This window comes from Embiotoca jacksoni, unplaced genomic scaffold (genome assembly GCF_022577435.1).
Source record: "Embiotoca jacksoni isolate LCO1_2020_lvr unplaced genomic scaffold, fEmbJac1.0.p SCAF_13, whole genome shotgun sequence".
In the NCBI taxonomy this organism is placed as follows: domain Eukaryota; kingdom Metazoa; phylum Chordata; class Actinopteri; family Embiotocidae; genus Embiotoca; species Embiotoca jacksoni.
Genome location: NW_027185263.1, coordinates 3484582 through 3512294, shown reverse-complemented (window position 1 = coordinate 3512294; position 27713 = coordinate 3484582). Strand labels below are relative to the sequence as shown.

General features: G+C 41.4%; 1 protein-coding gene across 3 annotated transcripts; it reads left to right on the top strand.

The window, feature by feature from the left end:
* Positions 1-607: 607 nt before the first annotated feature.
* On the top strand, positions 608-26987 carry pof1b (POF1B actin binding protein). 3 transcript variants are annotated; one of them, XM_069145943.1, is made up of 13 exons: positions 608-1316; positions 5062-5148; positions 14849-15084; positions 17123-17156; positions 17445-17525; positions 18228-18320; positions 19557-19670; positions 20225-20377; positions 20578-20697; positions 21536-21667; positions 22359-22429; positions 22560-22674; positions 23454-26987. In XM_069145943.1, the coding sequence occupies exons 1-13, from the start codon at positions 831-833 to the stop codon at positions 23472-23474; spliced, it is 1743 nt and encodes a 580-aa protein (XP_069002044.1). In that variant the 5' UTR covers positions 608-830; the 3' UTR covers positions 23475-26987. The 3 variants fall into 3 exon arrangements, with proteins under 3 accessions (XP_069002044.1, XP_069002043.1, XP_069002042.1); XM_069145942.1 differs by having other exon boundaries at positions 14828-15084; positions 23500-26987; XM_069145941.1 differs by having other exon boundaries at positions 14828-15084.
* The last annotated feature ends 726 nt before the right edge of the window (positions 26988-27713 follow it).

The window sequence follows — 27713 nt, the reverse complement described above, 5'->3', positions numbered from 1 at the left end:
TTCTTCTGCACAAAATCAACTTTTTCATAGCTATTTGTAAAACAGGAATCATGCAACATCCCCCCTGGCGCAGATTTCATTGATACGCTGTCACATTGAAGTCGTGCTCAATCACGGAGATTCATGTTCAGAGATGTTTGTTTTGACTGCACCTGAGCATGTGTTTGTCTCCCCCTAGTGGCTGACTCAGGTTATGCAGCGTCTTCAACTCCACTGACCACATTGTAGCTTATTTTCTGAAGGTATGAATCTGGATTACAATCAAGGCAGCCAATTATGGCAAATAAAATGTACATCCAACATGTTTATTAAAGGAAAAGAACACTTTGATATTTAGGGAACAGGTAAAGTGTCCATGTTGCAGGTTCTGGAAATGTTGGAAGTCACACCTGGAGAAAAACAAACTTTACATTCTGGCTCAGGGCGGCCACCGTGGTCACACCTTTGAAGCGTTTTTGAACCACATCATTTATATATGAAAAGGTTTGAACTTTGTCGACTTCTTTATCCGAGTCCTCCCACTTTCTGATGCAGACGGAATTATTTGCATATAGAGGAGCTGAGCGCCTCCCTCACTAGTTTCTACGCAAGGACTCCTCCGACCGGACTTTCCTCTCCAGTTTGCCCAGCAGAGGAGGAAGTTTCCACCGGGGCAGATCAGCTCTCCGCTCACCGCTGAAACAAACAAACAAAAACCCTCACAGGAAACCTGAGTAACCTGCGCGTTTGTTTGTTTTTAATCCCACTGCGGCTCTTCCGCTCGGAGAAACTTCCAACTTTGCGCGGCTATTGTTGTTTTCTGTCGGTTTCTGTTGAGGACCTGAGCCGAGATGTCAGTCCAGACGAGCAGGAAGACGACGACAACGAGTTACCGGACGGTTAACGTGGCCTCTCCGGAGCCGGTGGTCAGCACGGTGATCTCGAGCGGTTCGGTGTCACCGATGCCGCAGGTGACGAAGCTGTCGCCGGTGACGCAGGTATCGCACGTATCGCAGGTATCGCCGGTGACGCAGGTATCGCAGATATCGCCGGTGTCGCGCGTATCGCAGGTATCGCAGATGTCGACGCTGCCCTACGGGGTTAACGGCTCCTACGAGACGGTGCGGTACCTGGTGCCGATGCAGCAGCCCATGCAGCAGCAGCAGCAGTCCTACGTCCTGATGCAGCAGCCGATGATGCAGCAGACGATGGTGCAGCAGCCGATGATACAGCAGCCGATGATGCAGCAGGTGGTGTCCCCGATGTACCTGCAGAGCCTGCCGCGCCTCAGCGTCAGCAGCCAGGAGTCCGACCTGATGTACCAGCAGCAGAGCGAGGTGAGCCCACGTGTTCGGCTGCAAATGCACGGTTGAAACAGTGTGGTACAACTTTTAAACTTCCCCATGAACACGATCGTTTAAAATGTCAAAATAAAAATAGAAAACGTGACATCTGTGCAGAGAAATGAGCAGAAAGCCCGGTGCATGAAGGGAAAGGAGGTATAATATTATAGTAATACAACGCTACACTGTTTTATGGTATTATTTTGAAAAACAAAAGGAGTGCCTGCTCTTTAGGGGTGTCTATTCTGTGTTGTTGGGTTCCTTTTTGCTTTGTTATTCAGCTGTTTGGGATTCACAAATTTGTGCGCAAATATGGATTCATAAGCAGCTTGGACTGAGTTTGACAAGGGCTCTAAGACTGTGTGCTCTCCTCACTTAATAACACATGAGAACATATGAATAAATAGCTGAATATGAGCAAAAGTTCAGACTTGACGACATGGCGCTGGCTATGTCACTTCTAACGGCACCTTTTTTGTTTTCAGAACAAATTTTTGTTTAAATCAGTTCCTGCTCACACTGGGCTGTTAAACGTGTTCGATAAGTTGGTTCGTTTGTCGCCATCGGTGTGTCTGAAGAGCAAAGTGGTCGAGTGCACGATGTAAACAGAGTCAGTCTGCAGCCATCAGGAGAAAAAAAAACAACAACAAAACAGCTGCCTTGTGACACTCAGGTGACATCAGCCGCTTATATCTCACACTGTGCTTCCAGGTTTCACAGCCTGTGATCTCGAATAAACAATATGATGGACCCTGGAAGAAGCAGAGTAGCAGAGTTACCTTTTCCCATATAAGATAAGGGTTGCAATTTGATGATTTAAAATGTGCCTTGTGGTTCCTTTCATTTGATTATGTCTTAAAGTGTCATGGTATGTAAATAATGAGGTCATACAGTTGGAAAAACATGCTAGTAAGACTTAGTTTTTATTGCTGTTTTGATTTTTGAGAGCCGGGGTTTAATGCATATTTAAATCTGGTTTTGCTATTTGCTCCTTTTAAGTATATAAACCAACAGAATTGAGGGAGTTCTGGTTTCCTTTTAGACTGATAATATGTGATAACAACTTCATTTTCCCATGGGAACTTTTGCTGCACATTATGTTGTGTCTTTGCTCATGTTTCCTCTCAATCTCAGCTGCCTGTTGTCAGTGAAAGGGTGTAAACGCAAGAAGAAAAGCCTCATCAGCCTCCATAGTTAAGGTTTCGTCTGTAGACTTCACTGTCAACAGCTGTAAAGTATCGAAAGTTGACACTGAATATAGATATTTTCTGATACTGATATAGTACTTTTGCTCATTTTAGACTGCATGGCTGCTTTGGTATTAAAAGCAAATGGTTGACATGAGCAACTTATTTTAAGACTTGAACATTTTCGTATTCCTCCATGCAGGATATTCGCTCGACTAAACGTTTATCTGCTCTCATTATTGCAGGATTAAGAAATTCCTGCCAGTTCGGTGCACTGCTTAGTTGACTCTGTCACTGCCTGAATGTAATGCGCCATTATTAATCGTAAGCGCTCGTTGATCAATACAAACTGTGCTGCGGGTCTCTAGAGTCTGTCACCAGTCTGGTTTAATCAAATTTTTGTCTTTTCTTGTCAGTGAACTCTTCCCTGTTCTGATAATCGCTTCCTGAATGTTGCCACCGTGGTTAACACGAGGCCTCTGCTGTAGCCTCAAAACATTTGGAGAAGATCCTGCTTTTTTATTTTTTATTTTTTCAAAATCGTCCTCCTCTTCTGCCTCTCTCATAATAATATGTAATGATTTTAGTGTTGAGTACAGCAGAGTATTGTCAGGACTCCCTCCCTTCCCCTTTTGGCTGCCGGTCGACCTGATGATTTCTTAAATTCAACCAGAACTGAACCACTACACTCCGAGCTAGTTGTTAAAGAAGCGCTGCCGCACCCTGTCTGACTCCACTGAGGCGGCACACCCTTCAAGACACACACTTTGTTCCACCTGTCTGGATCCCACCCGTCGAATTAGATTGCATTGATCGGAGGTTAATGGCTTCGTCTTGTTTTCACTCTTTGCTTTTTGCTTTGTCGGTGAAATCAGAGAAGGAGGCGACGTCGGTAGCGTGTGTTAAAAAAAATTACAAAATGCCGTGCGAGGATACTCCGTTCTGATTGGCTGGAGGTCATCCTTTTATTTTTGTTTGATCTTCGGTACAGTGTAGCTACATGCCACACGACTGTAACATCTGCTCCTCCCGAAAGCTTGTTAAAATCAGAATTGTTACTTTAATGTGGCTGCTCGCCGTATTTAGACCAATAATAATCAGCATTCGTGGAATTAAATGTGGTATTTGTTAATTAGTTAATAATCTTAAAACAAAAATGAGAAATATTTAGTTCGTTCTTTGGGTTCGCTTATTGTTTTTTCAGCTTTTTGTCACATTTTAAAGCCTTAAATTGAGATAAATAGGATTTATCTGAGGAAACCAGTTGTCTAATGTATTTCACTTTTTTAACCACAGTGTTGGAGTTACAGGTAAACCTGCTGGACTGCTTTTTGGTGCCGTTCTGGTATTATTTTACTCCTACGGTAAAAATCCCACGTCGTCTCACCTTATCTGAATTTATTTGGACTGTTACTGGCTCAGATTCAGTTTTCGACTCATGCTCATGCCTTTAGAGTGACATCAGGGCTGAAGGGCAAGTACCGACTTCCACTTCACAATGGCAGGAAGTACTTCTGCTCTAAAGTGTACGGCACACGAGGGTAAATCACTTGTGGCACATTTTCAGTGGGTAGATCTACTCAAAAACACTTAAAAATGGGGTTTTCCCCACAGTTATTACAATAAAATATTTATTTCTATTTCATGAAAACTGTTGAGCCTATCCATCTTTTTCATTCCCGATACCTACGCTTCGGGTGTCGGCCGCCACACAGCACAGTTGTTTAATTATTAAGCTGTTTGTCTCCCTTTGTGGAAGAAACTCGTTTCATTCATTGGTGTGAAACGTCTGGTTTGACTGAACGATGCAGGACGCTTCTGGAGGTGCTTGATTAAGCTGCTCGTGTTATATTTTACCGCCACAGCTCGAAACATTGGCTCTGCAGATGTCGCGAGTAGCCGTAGAAGTTGTTGGTGTCGCACGGTGTGAAATACCTCCAAACAGCTGACACTGCGTTGGCGCCATCGCTCTGCCTTACAAAAAAAAAAAAAAAAAATAGCCGGGTCTACCGACATGACGTTCTTTTTGAGGTCTTGTGCTGTTTAAAAGGTAAAACATCAGGAAGTGTCGGACTGTCGGCAACAACCAGACGGTCCATCAGGGCGAGTTTCAAGTCAAGTTTTAAGTCATTCAAGTCAAAGTCAGGTCATTTTAGTTTGTTTAACAGCTGAATTCATTCATATAATCCTTCTCTCAGCATTTAAAAAAACAAACAAACATATTTCCAACTTCGTCTTATGATGTACTGCAGGTCTGAAACGAGACCTTTTCTCTCCATCGAGTGCTCAATGGACAAACGTCGCGTAAAGTCCCACTCAGTTAATTTTACAAGCCAATAAGGACAAAGAGCTTCAGCTGGATGGTTTTTCTTTTCGTAAATTTAATATCTGAGTCCAAGCTAAACCTCCGCGTTGATCTGCCTGAGCTTCGACATGGTTTTAAAACATTTTCCCCGACAAAAGGAGAAAGTCGATGTCATGAATTTTGTGCCAAGTGTTTCCTTTTAAGTCTGACGGTCTCTTTTTGCTCCTCTGTCCTTCTTTGTTAACAGTTGCATAACTACAGCGTGAAGTCTCCATCCGTGTTCAGCCAGTCGCCCAGTCCGATCAAGAGCCCCGAGCCGAGCATCGAGGAGGAGGTAAGGACACAAGTACACACACACACACACACACACACACACACACACACAACTGCCCATTCACCACGAAAGCCCTCTGATTGGTGAAAAATGCTCAGTACAGCAAAACTCAGGCGACCAAAAGCCTTGTGAAGTCTTTCCTTAGTTTACTGTTTTTTTTTTTCTCATCCACATTTTTTTTTTTTTTTTTTTGATAAAACCTCAGATTTGCACGAAAAGTGTCGGAGTGCATCATCACATCTCAGCACAAATAAAAAAAAAAAAGATGAGTCGAAACTCCGCTGACAGACGCTTAATGTCAATGACCGTCATGGACTCTTCATTCTCAGGCGAAAAAAACATCCTTCAACTTGTCACAGCAGGCTGTAGGTAACCCCCTCTTCTAAAAATATTCAAGTACGTAAGAGAAACTGAGAAAGAACAAGTTGTTTTACATCCGGACAGCAGTCTAATCCAACAGCGGGCAGAGGGAGAAAAAAAGCTTTTCATAGAGGGATATTGAGATGCTACATTAAACCAGAGCAGTCAGCAGGTTTAAACAGTGCCTCCACTAAAAATCACAGAAACAAAAACTGAAAATTATTAAAGTGATTCTATTAACATTAACATGAATTCACACTTTAGTTTGATATGTTAAAGGTAGAAAGCTTCCGTTGGCATTTTGATGTTTAAAACGGAGTTTATTTTCATTCATATAACTGTTGTTTCAGCTGCATTTTATTGACCCCATTTTATCACCTAGTTATTTGTTTATGTGCTTAATTTTACAAGATGGGAGGCAGCATAGTGACATGAAACCAATATAAATAACAGAGAAAGGAAAAGGAAAAATAAAAGAACAAACATCAATAAAAAAAAATAACAAAACGCCAAAAAAGATAAAATAATGAACAAAATATCAATTTTATTCTATTTTGACATTACACTGATACAGACACCTTTTAGTTGGTATTAAATAATCCTTTAGATGTAAAACTTCAGCTTTTACATCGAAGTTAGATGTTTTTGCATTTTTCAGCCAAATGTTGCTCAGTTTAGATATTCTTTGACATCAACATGCTTTTGGAAGCACTTTTTTTTTTTCTGCCTCTAGTCTATCAAACATGTTGTTGATGAATATAACCTGTCTTTCCTTCAAAACCTTCACTGTTTATTACTTCTCTATTTATCTGTGCTTGTATGCAAATTAGAATGATCACCGCAGGTGGAGACGCTGTAATTATCTGATCTCAGTAAAATCAAAAGCCCGCGCTGTGGTTTGTGTCTCAGAGCCAAACTCTCAAATTCCTCCAACCTGAGAAAGAAAGAAACACCGAGTGGGTGTGGAGTCCATCTGTTAGTGCGGCAGAGACACACCCATCAGCATGAAGCCTCGACATGTGAACGCACCGCTGTGTGAAAGTACAGTAGCATAGTACATTTATTTGTGTTTATTTTTCCATGTCTTGCTTGAAAAATCGTCTTGATTTCAGCCGGCGGCGGTTTGCTGAGCATGCTTGCTCTCTGCGTGCAGCCACGCCCAGCTGCTCCACTCACAGTTACAACAGCACTTTGTTCATCATCACAGGACCATAAACTGTCGTAATGCTGACGAATCACGCAAGGGGGGGGTGTTACAGTGAGGTGTGTCTAGCCACTTCCCAGAGACCTTTGCTGTAGGTGGGGCCATTCCTTTGATTTGAACCTGCAGCGTCATGTTATATTCAAAACAGGGAGGTTCTTTGATTCATAGCGCCTGCTTGGTCGCCACAACCTGACAAAGTCCTCCCTGTGTTTAGATGTCGGCTTTACTTTTGTTATGCGTCTTATCTGCTATACATCCTAAAAAAAAAAAAAAGTTGTTTGATCAGAATTTTTACAGTTAAAGAACAGAGAAAACTAAATTAAAGACGGTGTTGTCAGTTAATTTTGTGATGACCCCACTCGTGAATCAGCCAATCGATCAATCATCAATCAATTTTTTCAGCACTGTCACTTTGTGTTTTTTTTTGCCCGTGACTCATAACTAAGATATGTTCATGCCATTGTTCAGCTATGAATGGAAATAGTTTTTGCAGCATAGCAGCTTCACTTTACGCTGTTCAAAAGTCAATAAATAGAACTGCCCCATGTACAAATACGGATAAAATAAAGTTCTGGACTGCAGTGCTTTTTGTGCTTTATGTGAAGTGCATTTGTTTCAGATGGAATAAATGAACATTTGAACATGTTGCACATTATTTTCTTGAGAGTATTGTGTGTGTCCCGAGGTAAGATGGTTTGGGTAACGGGGACTTTGCGCAGCTGTCGATATTTACAATATTTCCATTGTGTTATTGTTTTGCATATTTGATAGTTGGCTAAAAATATCATGAACCACTTCGTCAGTGTCAGTGAAGTCTATCTGGTGTCAGTGATACTTCCATGTCTCGTCTCCATTATTGTCTATTTGACAGTTTCATCGTTGTTTGTTTGTTTGTACTTTGTCTTCTTCTTCTTCTTTTCTTCCTCTTTCCTCTGGGAATCAAAATGAATCCTAACGGGTGTGGACCTAAGATACATTTTTATTTGAAGCAGCCTTTAACCAATCAGCATTGACCACTATATATGGTATGTTGCGCTCCGAAACTCAACCACCACTTGGCCACACCCACTGGTCGCTGATTGGTCGTCACTGCGGAGCGGTTGAGGGAATCTTAACGCAAACAGAAGTTTTCAGGCTACGATCGCAAGACCAAAGCCTTGCGCAATAGTTGGCATGAGCAAGCCGCATTCAAAGCGTTTGACAGCAGTGAGGAAAATGTTGCCAAAGCCAATACAACATGATGGATTAACAAAAAGGGATCAGTGGAAGGTGTGGTAAAGCCAAACACCTCCGCTGAGTAACCGAGAGCTCAGACTTTTGTACTTCTTATTTGTACCACACACCCGCAGAGACGAGGACGAACACGGCATTTCCTTCGCGTGACAAATTTGACCGGACTGACCTTCTACTTCTCCGCAGAAAAAAAACCCATGACGGATCAATGAAAAGTTGGCAGACGAGTTTTGAAAATGTCAACTACGGCTCTACTTTCATACTCGCAGTAAAACATGTTGCAAACACACACACACACACACACACACACAAAGGGAGGCCAGACGTTTTACCTAAATTGCTCCACTCATTGAGCAAAATTTACTTGGGAGTGTGTAATGTTTACAGGTTGGTACAGGCCGGAGACACAGCTGTATATTTTAGCATATTTATCAGCTAATAGAAGAGTGTAATTATGGATTTTGTGGCTTTCACATCGTAAAAGATTATTACGATGCAAGATATTGCCAAAAGCAGTTTTGCCAGTTTTTTCCCTGACTTAACCTCAGTATATGACAGGTTAAGTCATATACCGTGATATCTTAGACAAAAAGGGAGCTTTTAACCTTGGGGAAGGCCCGTCATGTTGAAATGACTCCGTGCCAGGTTCATAAAGGCACCGTTCTCCCACCTCAGTGTGAAAGCACAGGAGAGGCCGGCACAGAGCTCTGACCTCAACCCCATTTAAAGCCCTTTAGATGAACTGGAGTAGAGCCTGCCGGCAGCTATTTTCAGAAGCAATAAATCTACCGAATATTTTCTTGCTCAGTTCGTTTTTTTTTTTTTTTTTTTTTTTTTTAATCTCGTCTGAAATATCGAAAAATGGGGAAAAAAAAAAAGCTTTTTACTTCCAAACCAAATATTTCAGCTTACGTGGATATAATTCGGCAAAAAGCAGCAAAACACTGGAAGAACCGAAGCCAGGGAATGTTTGACGAACAGTTTCATCTCTGAACCGGGTTGTTCATTTTGAGCTCCGCCTCGATGCCCAACGTCAACGTTGGACCTTTCTTATACTTTCGTTGCTAAATGGGAACCAGAAGAGTGGCGGCAGCTCATAAGCGGCATATTGATGTTCCTCTATGTTCCACGTATGTCGTCAATGATGACCTTCTCTGGACTGATAAATACACCTCGGGTTAAAAAGTGCGTGTGAATACTGATATCGCTGCAGGTTCTGTTTCATGGTGTGGAACAGCTGCATTTTAAAGCCCAACAGCAGTGGAAAGACTTAACTTCCATGTTCAGTCGATGGTTGCTTTTCAGGGTCTCCCTGAGGATATTTAATGTGGCAGATACGTGCAGCGAACGTTGTCGAGACAGCAGCCTCTAAATCTTTTGACGTTGCGTAAGCAGTCGCAGGTCAAAGCCACAGCGCTCCGAGAAAAATACTTTAGCGCGATAAGAGATCGGCGACCTGAGGGAAAGTTGTTCGATTCTTGAAGGTTGACGGGTGATTAAGCGGGGCGGCTGCTGACGGACAAGTTTGCTGCTGAAGGATGCGCTAGGCTTCCTCTCCACCTTGCTCGTCCGCTACAGCGATAATGAATTTGCCGTCTTTGAGTGCAGATTCAAGGATTACGCGAAAAGAGCAAACTGCATCTGAGAACTGAGTTTCCAGCAGTGTTCACTTTTAACGATATATTTCCTTTGCCTCCGCTCGGCAGCTTTGTAAGAGGCTTTTCTCACCACTGCAGGGTATGTGAAGCATTCACACTTAATTATAGGATGGAGAAGGAGGGGGTCGCGCTGTGGTGAAGCGAGGACGTCACACCTTTTAACGTTTACTGTGAGGAGACGTTTCCGTTTCCTCGGCTGGTTTCTGAGCCAGAGAGGACAAACGTGCTAAAAGAAATTATATCTCAGTTTTAATTTAAAGATTAGAAATAACCTTTTCATAGCTTCCGTGCATTAAGTAGCCCCCTATTCATCTGCTGGGAGTTGATTTGTAACCTTAAGAATTCACTTTAATGCTTTAAATTAAAGCCTCACAATCCACCCTTTTATGGTGTCAAGAAGATTCACAGCTTTGCGCCTGATATACGGGTTTTCAGTCATGTTTTTTTTTTGTTTTTTTTTGCACTGTCAGCTTGTACTCCATCAATGCTTATTTCAAAACTCTCTTTCGTATTATGAGTAAACAGATAATAGTGCGACTCGCCTCTGCGGCCAGGTGATTGTGCAGATGCGAAAGTTATCGCAAATTATCGCATTTAAACTTACAGCGCCACCTGCTGTTGTGGAGGGTGAACTACTCAACTACTACAAAATTCTCAGCACAACCATGGTGGAAAGATTGTGCCAAAAGAAATGACTTTATTTGTTTCTGAAGCATGATGTAATGGAATGATGTCATGTATTTCAAATTAGCTTCATAGTTTTGCTTTGATGACAGATCCTGTTCACAGCAAGACGCGCTAAATGCTCGAAACATGACATCACACTGTATCCGAGCAGGCTGCAATTCGTTTGTGTTTTGTGACTCTACTTTGTCGTTAAATGAAAAGCTGGAGACATTTCTGGTGGTGTGTGTTTCATATTTGTAGTCGTACTATTACAGGATTTTCCATCTAAAATCGAGCTCTAATTTTCTAATAACTTCGAACAAGAGTAAGTTAATCGGTAAAAATACTTAGAAACCTTATTCGAGGAAAACATTGAAAAACTACTGAAAGAAGTTTAAGAACAGGATACAGGAGCTTTAGGCTGGAATCATCTGACTGTACTGACAGACTGAATCACAGAAAATGACTTGATAAGATGTTTTTGCAGCACTCGCACACAAAGACACTCTCAGAGACTCGCACAAAGAGGCTGTGTGGTAAGGTGACTCTTTTCTCTCCAGTAACAACCTCCACTGTTACTCGTTCACACAGAGTGCAGAGAGCATGGCGCACACACACACACACACACACACACACACACACACACACACACACACACTCCAGTGCTGCAACGGTAACCCACTAACCTATCATCATAAAACTGTTGTTCTCCTCCCACACATACGCAGCAGTAGCTGCTCTGTGCAGCATCTGCTTCCTGGAATTTAGCACCCGAGCTGTATATTGAAGTCTGTCAGATTCCATCTGAGGCATTTTTGTAATCCCTGAAAAACGAGCAGCGCCCCCGCCGCCGATCCCCGGTCCGAACAACAACACAGAACCAGCTGCAGCCTCACAGCTGCGCAGCTTCTGTGTACTGAAAAACAATAATTAAGTCAGTTATTCCAAAAACCCTGCAGACAGTAATATTTGCGTTTTATGATTTATTTTCTTTAAGGTTTTACTGACTTGGAGGGTTTATGCAAGATTAAGAGTGTGTTGGTTTGGCATCTCAGGAAATATAATTCTGACATGGATATTGAAGTTTGAGGGATGTCGTTTATATAAAACTGGCGTGAATGAAAGCTTAAATGAGACCTCGATGAGAGCTTTGCATTCATAGGAGTTCAGAGCTTATTAAAAACTTTTCTGAGGTGCCAACTTTCTGATATTTTCCGTACTACTTGGGATAAAAAGTGAAAAAAAACAACACTGATACCTCCCAGGTTGTGTGTGCTGATAACAAACAGCTTGTCTGGTGACTGGTTCACGTCTCCGCTCTCCCTTTCTCTGGAAGAATGGCAGGCATGTTAGTGTAGCAGCCACAGCCCTGCAGACTCGCCCACCTCCACGAGATCACCACGTACACTCATTATCATTTTTAATTTGACACTTTTATTTGATTTTTTTTTTTACTATTTCTTGTGTTTGCGTTGACTAAAAATGAGCAGATGCGTGAAAAAAACTGGTCATTGGTTCCGTTTTGATGTCTGCAGGATCATAATCCAAAGATTGACTCTGACTTCTCTGCAGTCCAACAGGGTTTGATTTTACAGCCTGTCAGATACTGGCAGTTATTATGCGTCATTGGCTTGCTATGGGTGCTGAGCCCTTCATCAAACACTGCTAGAGCTAGATACGTATCGATAAAGACGACGTCTCAGGTGTTTGATTGATTGTATATAGAATATATACAAAGCTTTTAATGTTTAGTTACAGCCGCAGAGACCGGCACCGGGTGGCATGAAGTCCTCCCTGAGACGGTGTAAGTAGAAACTGAACATGATATCAAAGCGCTGCAGGGCACATCAGTGTAAATTTCACTTGGTGGGAAATTCTGTCTGCTTATCTTCCCGTCGGTTTGTGTGGAATCTGGATGGGCTGCTCTGCGCAGCCACAGTTTGGACTTACATCATGCAAAACGCTCTGGCTTCTAGTCTGTGTTTTGCTTTAACCGTGGGGGAAAAGCAAGTTTAGAAACTAAACGGAACCTGAAACAGACTTCTTTCATTCGGAGAGATATATGGTTCTCTCTTCTAAGAAATCCCTCCATGTCTTCCTTCCCAGATGTTTCTAAAAAATAATAATAACTACAGCAAGAACAGCTTTGAGAGAGTGTGAGATTAAAACCTCAAATTTGATCTGCAAGAAGAAGAAGAGAGCGAAACTGAGCCAGAAATATTAATGACATCAATCACAAAATAAAAGCAACTCCTGAATTAACACTGATTTCACCAAATATCAGACTAAATCTTGCCCACCAACACTCATGGTGTATATTGCATTTTAAAGGGGCCGTAAAGGTCGAAAGTGATGCGGCTGCAAGAAAACCAGTTATACCTGTGGTATAATTTTAATTCCCTGAAATAGGGGGGTTAAATTACAATAAAATTGTCGATCAAAAACAGGCACCAAACTTGATTTTTCAGTCTTTATTTCTGGACTTTCCCTCAGAGATAAGGTTGTCTAGTTGTGTACATCACGGGAGCCAAAAATAGACAAGAAGCGGTTGAAACGAGACATTGAAAACATTGTTAGTTTGGACCGCCAGTCGTTACCGTGTCAGAGAACAAAGCGCGTGACAGACGGGTGTTTGCAGAGAGCGAAGGTGCTGTGTGTGGCAAGTCTACACACAGCCGGTGGCTCGGCTTGGCTCGGCTCGGCGTCGGATAACCTGTTACGCAACTCGCTTTTTGACTCGACTCTGTTGCTACACGCAGATAACAGGAGGTGACGGATGCGTTCAAACTTTGATCAAGTAAAGGCGCAGTTTGTAAATGCTGCACGGCATGTTTTGACCTCAGGGTTTTAGTCACGGGGCTTATTTGAAGGTACTGATTCAATCAGCCACCCGCAGTGTTTTAGGGGGGGGGGACCGATCTCAACCAGACTCCATTTACAAAATTAGTAATTTGATTGCGAGTCGCTGCTGCCTCCGTCGGTCTGAAGTGTTGACACAGTGAAGTGTTTGTTTGTGTTACTGTGTGACTTTGTTGGCGTTTTAACACATTACCTCGGATCCAACAAAAGTCACACAGCATGTTCAACTATCGCATACGGGTGGGATGTTTGGGTGTCCGCATACTTTTGCAATTTCCACTGGCGATTCTTGACAACATCGTTCTCACTGCAGAACTACGATCATGTTACATGACCTCCGGACCTCCAAACAAGACGACAGACATGTTCTGTATGATTTTTATGGACACGTTCAAAGAAAAAGTCATTCCTGCCTTCTTTTCAAGTTTCCAACAGGGAACGGAAGAGAGCAGGAATTGCCATCTTCAGTTAGTTCAGTTGTTAATTTAGATAAGTGAAACAAAGTTGTAAATTTGGCACGAGCTGAAAGAGATAAAGAAAGAAGTCGGCTCTCCATTGTCTTTGAGTCCAACATTGTTACTTTGAAGCAGTTGGCTCAAATTTATCTCTAACTTGTGACTGAAATATTTGTCTGTTTTTAATAGGAAGCAGTGATATGACTATGATTGTTTGTTGTGACCCCAGAAGAATGAAGGCCCATTTTCTAACATTGCTTATTGGCACTTTTAGCTATTTCGCATATTTTATCCCCCTAATATATTTGATGTATGTATTGTACATATTATTTAGTGCAAGAATAAAATCTGAGCTTTAGTGTCATGTTTAATTTACTGTAAAATATTTAGTCTTCCATAATTTTTTTCAAGGTATAAAAATAATCTTGTGGAGCTTTAAAACCTGATTTTGAACTTTTGAACTTTTGAATCGCAGCAAAAACAATGATGCAGGTGTTGCAGTTTAAGACGTGATGAATTACTTAAATAAAATTGTAAATCAGTCGTACCTATATAAAATCTATATTTATATAAAAGTCAAAACAATTAAAAAGTATTTAAAGTGAAGTGTATTTCCCTTGAAATGCCTCCTGAAACCAGGATGAATGTGTCACGTATATAGCCTCGGGTGACTGTGAAGCATAACTAGGGAATAAGGAACCATGTAGTTACAAAACATGACATCAGGTTGTTAATCCGATCTTTCACCTACATTTCCTGATTTCTGGAGCAACTATATTGAATTGTTATATCTGAAGGTCAAAGATCCCATTTAGTGCAACTGTCATTCAGTCAGCTCCTCAGATTTTTAGTTTCAGAATTATCCCCGTCGGCAGATGATTGACAGTTCCCTACGGGGAAATTTTCTTTGCTGTTGCATGCTATTATATTTAATTTAGTAATCCGCAGGAAAATATGTAAATAACATGATTCCCATTGTCAAGCTGACATCTGAATGACATGTTGAATTCATTTGGCGCAGATGATCTGCAATCTGAAAATGTATGACTCGATTTGAATTTCTTTTACAAAAAGATTTTAAACACCGTTTCAGTGAATCTTTATCTTGAATATTGAGTATTATGGATTCAGCAATGCAAACACTGACTGAAAAGAACTGTACGTCTAGTTTTTTGTGGCCAAAACAACAAGAAAAGAGTTGAAATTCAAAATATGGAAATATGTCTCTGTCCCGTTGTTTCCAGGAGGAAGAGGAGGAAGAGGAGGAGGAAGAGGAGGAAGTGGAGGTGGAAGAGGTGGAGATCATCAACATCGTACAGCAGAAGCCCCCGCCGATGATCGAGAAGATCTCCAGGACGGAGGTGAGGACCCAGCTGAGGGAAATCCCGGAGCCGGCGAAGCTGGACACGCGTTACTTCGGCGAGCTGCTGGCTGACGTCTACAGGAAGAACTGCGACATCCACTCCTGCATCTCCGACCACGTGTCCAAGATCCGCGGACAGTAAGTACAGCTCAGGCGCTCCGCAGCGGTGTACTGTACACTCAGAATTAGATTACGTGATTAAACGTCTATTAAAGAAACAAGTCGAAAATGATGTCCTCTCGGTGAAAAAAAATTACAAATAGAGTTTGCGGTTTTTCTGTTTCTTTTTTTTTTTTTTCCAGGTTGGTCATTTATTTAGAGGGTCGACCCAAAACCAAGTCTGTATTTTTAACTCCCGAGTCAGCACCAAAATAGCATTGCATTTACAAACTATCCGTTAAGCGTTAAGGTCATCGTCTGTGAATTTGAATGATTGCAGTCTTTACTGCTGCGTAACAATAATCACAACTTTGCGGACGTACTCTACTTACTGAGCTTTCTCGAAATGATCGATGAATCAAACTCCCCTTGCATATCAAAGACCAGACTTTAATGTGATGATATCATTAACAGTCTGGTTTTACTGCTTTGGCATGGAAGCAGGCAGATTCCAAGAAAAATGATTGTTTAACTACTGATAGATAAACTTTTATTTCTCCAGGGGAGTTTAGCTTTCACACATTCCAGACAGAAACATGCAGATACACATGCAGACAACAACATAAACAGAGTTTTGGGATGATTAAAAATAGAACTTTTTAAACGTTTTAAAGTCCTGTATCTGCGACCACGATGTGAAGTGTGGATTCAGCTCAGTGTGAGACGTGTACCGTCGTTCAGCGCCCGAGAGGTGTTGGACAGGGAGGTGGAAGATTTTGGGATTGCTCACGTAATCCTGATACATTTTTTTTTCGTTGGAAATCGTTATGATTGCGCCGAAACTTTGGGAACGGTACTGTGACTGGCCTGATTTATACTTTTATAAAGCTCTAACAGCAGGTGAAAAAGCTCTGATTTTGCATAAAATGTGGTGTCAAAGTCATAATAATAATAACTTATTATGATAAAAGTTATTATTTAACCCAGTATGTTCATCAGTTTGTGGTTACAGTTGCTGACGTCACCTGAAAATCCCGCACGAGGGCAGGTAGTCACAGGCCGACTTGAGCTGTAGGTCAGGTGGTCTGTGGCAGCCGGTCAGGGTGAGGTACAGCTCCGAGCTGCATTTTGTGAAAGTGAGATGTTTGTCCGTTGAGTTCACACCCGGCCGATTCATTTCACTGTCAGAGAGGAGGTCTGTGATCGTCCTCCAGCTTTTCACCTCTCTGTCAGACACCTGTGACACGCGAGTCTCCAAATCACTCAGCGCACACACACTCAGTGTACGTGTGCACGCGTGGACTTAAATATCGTGCCGGTGGTGAGAGTCCGGTGAGATTCAGTATGTTTCATACTGTAAACAAACCTCCTAAAAAGACTTGAAATTGATCATTTCATTGGCTGACACGTTCCTTCATCATCATGAAAACAGCTGCTGTCCCAATAATTGCACTATTTCCTGAAGTCGAGGTATCTTTTACTAAAATAACAAGTGATCGTCTGTTTTGGGAAATTACCGAGCCTTTTTTTAAAATGTTATACATAATTAAGTGATATATTGTGATCCTAAAGTCTTGTACGTGTTATTCAATGAGATTTGATGACCATAACAAAAGGACATGAATGTGAAATAATGTGAACTGTGTCCCGCTGCTCTGTATTATATCTTTAATATCTTTTTTTTTTTTTTTTTGTAGTTTGAGCTTGCTGCAAAACCTCAGACGGAATTAAAATAAATTAAGACATCAATATAAAAACAAAAAGTACAAGAATAAAAAAAATATAAAATATCATGATATTTGATTAAACAAATAGTTAAATCTCAAGCAGTCCAAATTTTTCTAATATCTGAATGAGTCCCGTTGTGAAAGTTGAGCAGGTTTTTGTCCTCACATTGTGATCAATATGTACAGAGCACACGCGCGCACACACACACACACACACACACACACACACACACACACACACACACACACACACACACACACACACACACACACACACACACACACACACACACACCTCTGTAGTCACGCTGCCGCCCTCATTGCTTGTCTTTTCTCTTTGTGTGTTTCAGCAAACACAACCTGGATCCCAGCAACGACTGCAAGGTGAGAAACGCACCTGCATCACACCTTTGAAACGAAATAGATTTCGACTGTATTTTATGAATGATGTAAGATGAACACATGATATTGAGCAGGATTAAAAACGATGTTGCTTTATGCGTTCTTTCTAAACTGCCGCTCCGTGTGCAAGGCATTGTTTGTTTCTTAGAGGTAAAAGAATAAGTACTTCTCGTAAATCAGTGGAAAATCCTCCAAAGTTAAAGTTTTTTTTAATCCTTTATGTGACGTGCAGCGATTTTATTCCCTCGTTTCATTCGCGTGTGCGTTCAGGTGGAGAAAGAGGAGGTGGAGGCTTTGATTCCCAAAGGAACCACTGAGCTGACCAAACAACAGATGCGCTACCTGCTGCAGGTGAGTTACAGGTCGAGAACTTTATCATCTTTCTAATTAAACCTCACTAAAACCTCTTTTCCACTGCCGGTACTCAACTCGACTCGTTTTGCTTACAATACAAGGGGCTTTTCTCCATTTCATTTTCCACTGCGGAAAGTACACCCTGGATGTGGCATGGTTACTATAGCGATAACCGCCGACCCGGACATCATCTTTACTCTCACTGGAACATGTCGTGAGTCTGCACCTCCCTAACTGACCACGGCGTCGTTTTGTAGGTTTTCATTAATCAAGTCATCCAGTGAATAAAACAAAAAAAGTTGCAGCTGTTCTAGTAGCTTGGCAATTTAATATGTGCAGTCTTATGCAGGAGGTCCCTTGTAACAAACACAGAGACGCAGTGATTGTGACGAGTCTCTGACCAATCAGAGCACAGCTCACGTGGCACCTTGATGGAGGTGATACCAAAAGTAATACTAGGTACCAGGTGATACTTTTACCCGATGGGAGACACCCCCCCCCCCCCCAAAAAAAAAAAAAAAAAAAAAAAAAAAAGTGAGAAAAGTCAAGCCAAGCCGATCACAGCAGTGGAAAGGAGGCTTAAATTAGATTCACTCTAATATAACGAACACTTTCCCGTTGACCAGAGTACGACAGACTGCATTGATACACATTAATCTCTAAATGTTGTGTGTGTGTGTGTGTTTGTTTGTGCGTCAGACTCGCCTCACTGCAGATAAGAGCATGCGTCTGCTGCTGTCCACCTTCAGCAGTCTGAGAGAGGAGCTCCTCCACATGTCCGAGGACCTGCGGGTAAGAGAAAAGAAAAACGTCCCAGAGATGCTGAAAGTCGAGCGGAGATTTGAACACTAAACTCTGCAACACAGAGCTGTAATCATCCCCGATCAAACCTGCGCGGGCCAAACAGCAATTGTGGCTTTCTAAAGAAACTGGAAGCTCCGGTTGGATTCAACCAAACAAAACAATTATCTGTGGTAAAAAACTGCCACGTTGGCAGCATCAAGCAAACACGTTATCAGATCATCTTGTGCTGGCTGGCAAAACTTCTGTGGGAAACAAAAACAAAAAAACTTTTTAAGATAGAATTTAATAAAAGAAAATAAATACAGGAGTTGTTCGGTGGCATTTCCCCCGGATTCTTCTTCTGTATCATATTGTAGTATGAGTAAAATATATTAGGGAGTGGTGTAAGAAGTATTCAGATATTTACTGAAGTAAAACCACAATGTAAAAATACCAATGCAAGTAAAAAAAAACTGCATTTTCAAAACAAATAACTAACGCATGAACATGTAGACATTTTAAATGTCGTAGTGGGCTAATTTACAAGTATTTTATATGCTAATCTGCAAAGTCACAAATAACTGCAGCTACCAGAGAACGTGGTGGAGTAAAAAGAAAAATATATATTTGTATTAGTAGGCATAAAATACAAATATACTTTGATTTCTACCACATATTTTGATATAAAAATGTTTAATTCTGGTATTGCGATTTTTTTTATTTGCTACCTTTTTACTGAACATTGTTGTGTTTGTGTGTAATTCCTGCATAATTGCAAAAGACACACTTCAAGTCCCTGAAAAGTCAAACACAGCCGGCCGAACCGAAGGAATGAACCTGAACCACAGTTTTTACTGTCAAAGTGAAAAATGGAACAGCTTCTGCCCTGTTTAATTTATTCTATTTGATCCATGACAACATGATAACTAAATAAAATAATTAAGAGCAGTTTGTATAATGTTCAAACACTTTTTCACTGGTACGTGAGTCAGTTAAATGGTATGACTTACACCAGGCATGTTTGGGCTTCAGGCCAGATAACAACAGCTCATCATTGTCAGCGTTAATGAGGTGTGTTGGATTCTGTTATTGTGTGGTTGAATTTCTGAACAGAAACAATTACCATCTCAAGACAGACAAAAAGAAGCCAGTGGAAATATATATATGTGTGTGTGTGTGTGTGTGTGTGTGTGTGTGACCTTGATCTTTTGAGTGTTTGTGACTGTTAACGCGTCTTCCTCACAGCATCTGGAGAGTGAGAAGGAGTCTCTGGAGAGAGATCTGAGTTTCAAAGCTGACCAGGCTCGGCAGTACGACGAACTCCTGGAGGCCGTCCGAGAAAACAACAGACAGCTCCAGGTACTCTGTCTGTTTGTGTGTGCCTACCTATAGCGGAAACCTGAACGCACCACTGGCCTGTCGATCAAACAGACACGCCTCCAAAAAACACGTCTTTTTGAGGCCTAATTTCTAATTCATGACAGGATTATTTTACCGCCAGAAAAATTGATAAGAAAGAGCGACTTTAGCTAACAACACCGATATAACTTGTGGAAACAAATTATTGACTTTGTATTTCATGAGAGAAGTTGAATTGGAGTCAATGGAGCCTTTTTTGGGGGACGACCTCTAGTGGCCCTCTGCGGTATTGCAGCTTAAGGCACTCGTGAATCGGCCTAATTTTTTAGACCCAGAAGCTACGAACACTTTTATATAGAGTTTATAGTCGGTCCTCACTGATATAAATGAGCTGGATACAATTATTATAGACGCCCCAGTATAACAGTTAATGCACTTCAACTGCACCAAACTGCAGCATCCAAAACAACCATACTATTTAAAGAAAAAGGGCTGCGTCAGAATGAAGTTATCAGTGACATATACCACCGCCTATATGTGTCGTCTCTCTGCAGCTGTCCCTGAAGGAGACCTGCTCCACCCAGCGCTCCCTGGAGAGCCAGCTCATGAGCAGCCGAAACACCGACTCCAGTCGCGAGTTCAAGACCAAAGAGCTGGAGGGGAGGATGAGAGCCCTGGAGAAGGAGAACGAGATGCTCCGACAGAAGGTACAACACGACATGGCTCACCCTCCCCCGTCTGTTCAGGGCAAATTCTAATTTCCCACCCATCTTTGTTTTCTTGTTGTTACAATTTTGCTTTACCAAATGATTCAAGTTTCCATGTTCCAAAGTCAATAACCAGACCGGAGGGAGGCGGGCAATGTGATGACAAATCGACTGATTCACTTACTCTTGCTGTCCGTTAGCTGTCAGGTCAGGGCAGCAGCACCACCCTGCACATCAAAACAGAGGAGCTGTCACGTCAGTACAAGGACCAGCTCAGCGCCATGAGACAAGAAAAAGACCAGGAGATCCAGAGGCTGAGGGTAAGAGTGACCGAAAAGGACCAGGATGTAAAGATGGACGGACGAAAGGAATCCGAATCTAGTTTTTAAAATAAGCGAGCAGTGTGTCGGGAGGGGCTTCGGCTGAGAAAAACTCAACAAATCTAAAACCATACTTCAACTTCATATGTTCAAATGTGTTCAACGATTTTTAAGACTAAAGACCGACTGAAATTTCTCACTAATTACCAGACGTTTTTACTTCAAATTTTGAACAGACGTTCATAGTCCCCAGAGGATAGATCCTTTTCTTACTTTGGTGATCCCTTCGACCTTTCTTTCACTCCAGTGCCACCTGAAATAATACTTGCAACACTGCTTACATGCACATCAGCATCAGCAGTATTTTGCACTATACAAGATATGAACACAGCATTAACTTAACTTAAGCTTAGTAGAATATTAGTCTTGTTTTTACTTTAAAAAGTAGATTATTTCCTGAAATTTGATTATGAAACTTCTGTGTACATCAAGCTATATTTATCAAATGGATTTGACTATCTTGCCTTCATCAGGACCTCATGTAGGTGAGGTTTGAGAATTTACACAAGATTGGAAAAAGGAAAACGCACCCTGATAAATGTTTTTTTTTTTTTTTTTTTTTTTTACTAAAATCCTGATGTAGGCAAGAAACCAGCAAATAAAGTGGTGAATAAAGTATTGAGTGCTGAATAGGAATTGTGCAGCATTATTGCATTTTAGTGGTTGCAAAGATTGTAGAGGCACTTTCTGAGTTTGGGCTATATGGATGCATATAAACTGAACAGATCTTTACTTTAAAATGTTGTCCTTTCCCTCCTTTGCTAAAAATGTCCTCCAGACCCAGATAACGAGTATCTCGACGGAGGTCACCACCAAGAACTCGTCCTCGGAGAAGAGCCTCCAGCTGAAGATCTCGGAGCTGATCTCCATGTTGGATCAGCGGCAGACCACCATCACCCGACAGGAGGAGGTCTGTTGCAACACACACCAACAGTGGCTCCTAATGTTAATTCAGTCAGCTGTTTTACGTGAGCCAAAGTCATGCAGACAGAAACTACACTACTTGCCAATGAAGCGTATAAATCAAGAAAACGAAGCCGTTGTTGATTGTTTCCAGTGAAATATTACAGTGATTTGTTTTCACCTTTCAGGTCCAACTGCATTGTGACCTTTTCCTCCACACTGTGTAGCCTAGACTCAACAATGTCTTCAGTTAATAAAACCTCAGGAATGTTTTTGTCCCCTCAGGCTGCTGCATCACATACCTGTGCAATAGTTTCTCACACACACACACACACACAAACACACACAGACAGTTGTGACAGTTTTGCTTGAAGTTAACTTCAATTAAGTGGTCTTTTTTTTTTTTTTTTTTTTTTTTTTTTTAAAGGCTGCAAAAATGTGACATGCTAAAAAAAACAAAAAAACATTTGGAAAATAAATACTCATCGACTCAAGGTTTTTCAAAATATAAAATAAAATATAACATGATAAAGTAATAGTGTCAAACTGGTCAAATTATCTGCTAAAAGAACAAGAAAAGTAAAAAACTGTAAATCTCATACCAGCTTTAAGTACTTTAGTTTGTAAAGCCGACATATTTCAGAAAGTATAAAAAAAAACTGAAATAAAAAAATGTTTGACCTCGTCTGGCCCCTTAGGAGATTAAAAAGCTGATGCAGGACAAGAACGACAGCTCCAAGAACGTCACCAAGACCATCATCACTAAGAGGTACAACAACAACAACAACACAAACTGTCACAGATTACACATCGGACCAGATTACTTCCAAATACAAGGAGTATTTGACTCCACAGTTATTCCCAATCTGTTGTAATATTTTGGGGTGTGTTTTTTGTAGGTACAGGAACCAGTACCCGATCCTCGGCCTGCTCAGCGACGACTACCAGTGCACCTCGCCCGTCAAAGAAGCCAAGACCATCGTCATCGAGAGAACTGGAGAGATGATCAAACAGGTACGAACAGAGAGAGAGAGAGAGGGAGGGGGGGATTGAAAGGGGGAGAGGTGTGAGTAGTTTTCGCCTCCTACTCAACGTACTTCACGGGTCACCTGAGCGAGGGGCGTCTGATGTTGAAAGACCCGGAACACCCGGTGATGACAGGAAACGTTACCGACGATGCGACCCAGCAAATCCGAGGATGCATCTTCCAACCGTGGTCGAGTATCGGCAATAAAAGCCAGCGGGGACGGTTTTACTGGAGCTCACGGATGATTTATGGTGCAGGAGTTTTCCTTCATGAATGTTTGATGTAAGAAAACGTACAAAAATAGAGCACACGCTGCTGAATGAGAGAAGTTTAGGTGGACAGATGACTTCTGAGAAACTCGCTGGCATCGAGGCACCGTGCTAAATTCTCCCTCAGCTAGCTGGTACCACAGATGACCCCCCCCACCCCCACCCCTCCCTCACCAAGTGGCACCAGATTCCACACCGATGTAATGACGGTGGCAGAACCCGGAGGTCAGAGGTCGCGGTGTGGGTGCAGCGTGTTTACCAGTACATAACAATGCAGCATCAGTTTTACAGAAATAACAACAAGTGCTTATTTTCTGGAATTTCTTTCCTTTTGGTTTTTTTTTACGTCACTTTCGATGGGGTGAGAAAAAATAGGAGAAGATGCAAAACTGGTACTTGATCTCTGTTTATATAAAGTGTTTTCATTAACTGCAAACACGAAGGTTTCAATACTTCTGCTATATATAATAACTGTTTTTTTGTTTATTTTGGAACAGGAAATCATTACAAGCCCTTAAAAGACACACTGCTTCTCTCCGACAGGAATGATTGAACGACGAGAAGACCCCCGATGCCACCCCACTCCCTCCCTGCATGCCCCCCGCCCCCCTCCCATCAGGGCTCCCAGGGTTGGTGGTGGTTGAAACCCCCCCCGCCCCCCTATCTCCTGAAATTAGGGATCTTTGGTTCAACCAAATTGCGTTTGTTTGGGGGTGACATTTTTAGGGGGGTTTTGTATTTTTTTTTAATAAAAAAATTAGATAAATAATCAAATAATAAAAGACCAAAACTGTTCTGACGACGCTACAACCAGTTATGGATTGAATTGGTAGTAATGAAGCAGTCATGACAACTGGGAACTGGTGGTCACGTTTAACCAAGTAAAACACTCTACTGTCATTTTAACTGAAGTTGAAACTAAATGTCGATCTGTGCTTTTCGAACACACTCATATATAAATTAAACAATTCACTCACTTGATTTGACTCTTTTACACTAACACTAAAACAACACATACAAGATTTAACTGAAGAACATGCAGTATATCGACTGTTTTGACCAGTTAAACGCCTCATTAGCGCAGTAGGGTTGGGAACTGTGATATATTACACTGTAGAGTCACGAAACGTGATTCTGTGATATACTGCAAAACAATCATCTGTGATACATCAAAGTGCAAAAAAAAATAAAAAATAAATGCTTTATAGTTTTGCTGGATGGCTAATATTAAATTCAGACTTTAACAGTCTGGTTGGACAAAAAAGAAAAATGCCAGCTCTGTCTGAGTATCACAGGAGATTGTATTGTGATATATTGTCTGTATTGATAGTTTGTCCCATCCCTACTCGACAGATGAGCTGATAAGTTACAGTAAGTTTGCTTTTGGTTTCAAACGGATGTTGCCTTCCCTCGGTTGGATCGTTCTCCAACATGCATGAATGAAAATGGTTCTCAGTCAGAGTGAAAGTAGGTTATAATTAATGTTTAACTTATAATTGCTAGTTTTCCCAAGTATTCTTCAGATTGGCAAATGGGGTTGGTAAAATGTTAGAAACACATTAGTTAAATCAATACCTCTCTGACTATGATAATCAAAACTAAACATTATCTTTGTAAGAGTGGAATTTATGGACCAACAGTTGCATTGGGCTCAATCAGATGTTACTGGTGTGCCTAATAAAGTGGCGACTGATGGGGCTGATTTGAAATGTAAGTTTTAGTCCCAATACTAAAAGTAGACTTGACTTTGACTGATATAAACATGACTTTTTACCAAAAAAAATCTTATTTTAGAAAAGAAGCTCTGTTTAAACACAAGCAGCTGTGCTAGAAAAACCTGCAAAATACAAATTGGCGATATGTTGTTGTTGCCAAAAACGTACTAAGTTTTGATACCCAACTCCACCTATAAATGTAAGTAAGAGTTTAAAATATTAAGCTAAAACTTTTGAATTATCTGCTACAAGTTGGAGTCCAAACGCAGTCCTAACCCCACTGAAGGGAAGACAACATGTCACTGTGAAACCAAATGACGCCTCAGCTTTCCAGTTGTCACTAATGCACGTTCAGCCGAGACTGGCACCATGTAGCATGTAGCATGAGTGCCTCCTCAAAGCCACCACAGCCATGCAAGCCCAGGGGACGGGGAAGTGAATGCGTTACTATGATTGCTACTCTGCATGTAAATATCTCTGTGTATTTGTAAGACGGGCATGCTCAGTGAATGTTTTTCTCCAGTGTGACCACAGCAGCACTCCTGCAACGTGGTTTTCACGAACATTTGAAAAATGTTCCGATGGGGTAGTTTCCTTTGCTTTTGTTTTGTTCTTTGTAGTAGCTTTACTGTGTAATTTTTAGTTTTTGTTTTAGTTTTTTGAATGCATTTTACTTTGAGGTTTGTATGACTCGGAGGTGCATGTGTCCACATGTAGCTTTGATGTGTTCGTATACGACAGTGGGATCTGGGTCAGGGGCTGCGTGATGTCTCATCCATGAGAGCACATTTGTACCGACTCCCATGGGTGCGACGCATCGTAGCGGGTGGGTGGGGGTAGTGTTAAGGGGCGGATGGCTGGATGTGGGGAACTGGGGCATGATTTTACGGGGGTTTATGATGGTGGAAGAAAATTTTAAAAGCACAATATCACATTAACTTCATATTGAGTCTGTCTCTTTCTGAGTTTTCCTGGTTGTCTCTGTTCAGGCTTTTTACTCTTTTTTTTATTTTTATTTTTTTTAAATAAGGAAGCATGTTGAAGGCTTCGTGTCCACTGGGTGGCAGTGCAGCCTGCATCACCAGCTGATCTGCAGCTTACAGTTTTACACAAAACATTATACTGAAACTATCAGCTTTTAACTGAGGCTGTGTATCTGTTTATTACTTTGCTGAGCTTTCAAAAAAAAATCTTCAACTCGTTCAACATTCAGAAACAGCAACGTTTTCCTGTTGACAAGCTTTTTTTTGTGGTTTGTCTCCCAGCGCTTCCATATTCATATTGTACACATTATGAAGTAGTATATTATAACTATATACTACTTGAATGGGGCATTAAGTACCAGTAATAACTATGTATATTTGTAACTGAAAATAGTGAAGTCGTGTGGTGAAATTTCTGCAGCATTTCGTATAGGTTACATCCACACTAATATGTTTTCTTTCTAAAACGCACATCTTTTGCTAGATTTACGCTTCGCATCCATACAACTCCAGTATTTTTCAAAACCGCAAAACCACCATGCATCACGCTGAAAGCTTGCGTGATTTAAATCTACTGAGGCTACAGACTCAGGATGGGTTTTTACACTGAATTGAATTGCTTAATTTTACTTGGAAACAGTTTGAGTTTGTGCAACAGATGCAATTTACAAATTCGGGTGCCGTAGCTGGTTTAACAGGCCGCAGATGCAACTTTGATCTTATTTAACAAGCTCTGAGCCGCATACAAACTGTCAGCCATGCTGATCTGATTGACACTCCAGGAAGGAAAAGAGCTGCCCAGTGGACACAGGTCCTGCATCGCTGTAGAAAGTAAATTGTTCTGACATTGTGGAGCCTCAAGTGCCTTCATGTACAGTATCTACCATCTTAGCAAGCTAACGCAAGGCCACCATCACTGTTGGGTCTGCTTGGTTGGCAAAATATCATTTATCATCTGGTCCATTGGTCAAAATCTGACAACAATGATTATAGTTTCCAACACTGGCAGCATCAGACCGACACAGGCTCTCAGCTTGCCAGATGGAAGGCCTTCATTTGCTTGCTATCTGGGTAATCTTTGAGGGATAAACAAATCCTGCCTTTCTCTTCCAGCGGAGGATAAAATGTATATCATGCTAAATTAACTGGTTGTAGCTAATATGCGAATAGATATGTCTCAATATATTTTCATATGGAAACAATTTTCTTTGTGTTTCAGTCCAAGAGGATTTGGGCCGCTAGCCTGGCTACGCTGCCTCAAGTCCTCTCCGACGAGACATGTTTCAGCCGAGATAGATTGTGATTAAAATCAGTAATATGTCTTTGCAAAAGTGCACTTGTTGTGTTTTTACTCAACAGCATGATGATCGTCAAGATCAGTATGGTTGCACTAACATAGCAGCTCATCCACTTTATAAAGCAAATCTTCGTATCGTGGTAATAGACATGCCCGTCCACCAAAGCAAAACGTGTTGTTCTCGCGCCTAGACAACGCCAGGCGTAGCTATTTCACGTTTTGCTTTGGTCTATGGGCGTGTCTATTGCATGCAGAACTTTATAGGAAAGCTAAACCGAGTGTGTGGTTTCAACCATGTGCTTTGTAGGAAACTGAAACCATGTACAAACCTTTGTGGTTCAGGTTGGAGAAAAAGACAACCTCAGTTATGGTTAGGGAAAAAAACACTTGGTTAGCGTTAGGAACAAAAATAAGACAAAAAAAAATGAACAAAAACCAGATCGAGACCTCCTGGATTCTAACCTCATCGTCCCACATGGCAATCTGTGAGTCCAAGCTCAAGAGGTGCACATAGTAGCTTGAGAGATTTTCACTGTGACTAACCTGAACCAAAGCGCACCATTGAGAATTCATTTATCAATCCCTGCTTTCTTTTTTTCTTTCCTTTCTTCTTCACTTCTTTTATCTCCTTTTTACCTACTTTGTAAAAAAAAAAAAAAATACTCTGAAGGGCAACAAGCCACTGACACTTTGGTAGCTTTCAAGGAATAAGTTTGCACTTTCTTTCAAGAAATTGAACCTCTTTACCCCTTTTTCCTCTGA

Excerpts from the sequence above, each read along its gene's own strand:
- pof1b (XM_069145941.1), top strand. The coding sequence starts at position 831 with ATGTCAGTCCAGACGAGCAGGAAGACGACGACAACGAGTTACCGGACG. Across the intron at positions 5,149-14,827 it reads AGCCGAGCATCGAGGAGGAG|GAGGAAGAGGAGGAAGAGGA; the intron begins GTAAGGACACAA and ends CGTTGTTTCCAG. Across the intron at positions 20,378-20,577 it reads ACGAGATGCTCCGACAGAAG|CTGTCAGGTCAGGGCAGCAG; the intron begins GTACAACACGAC and ends GCTGTCCGTTAG.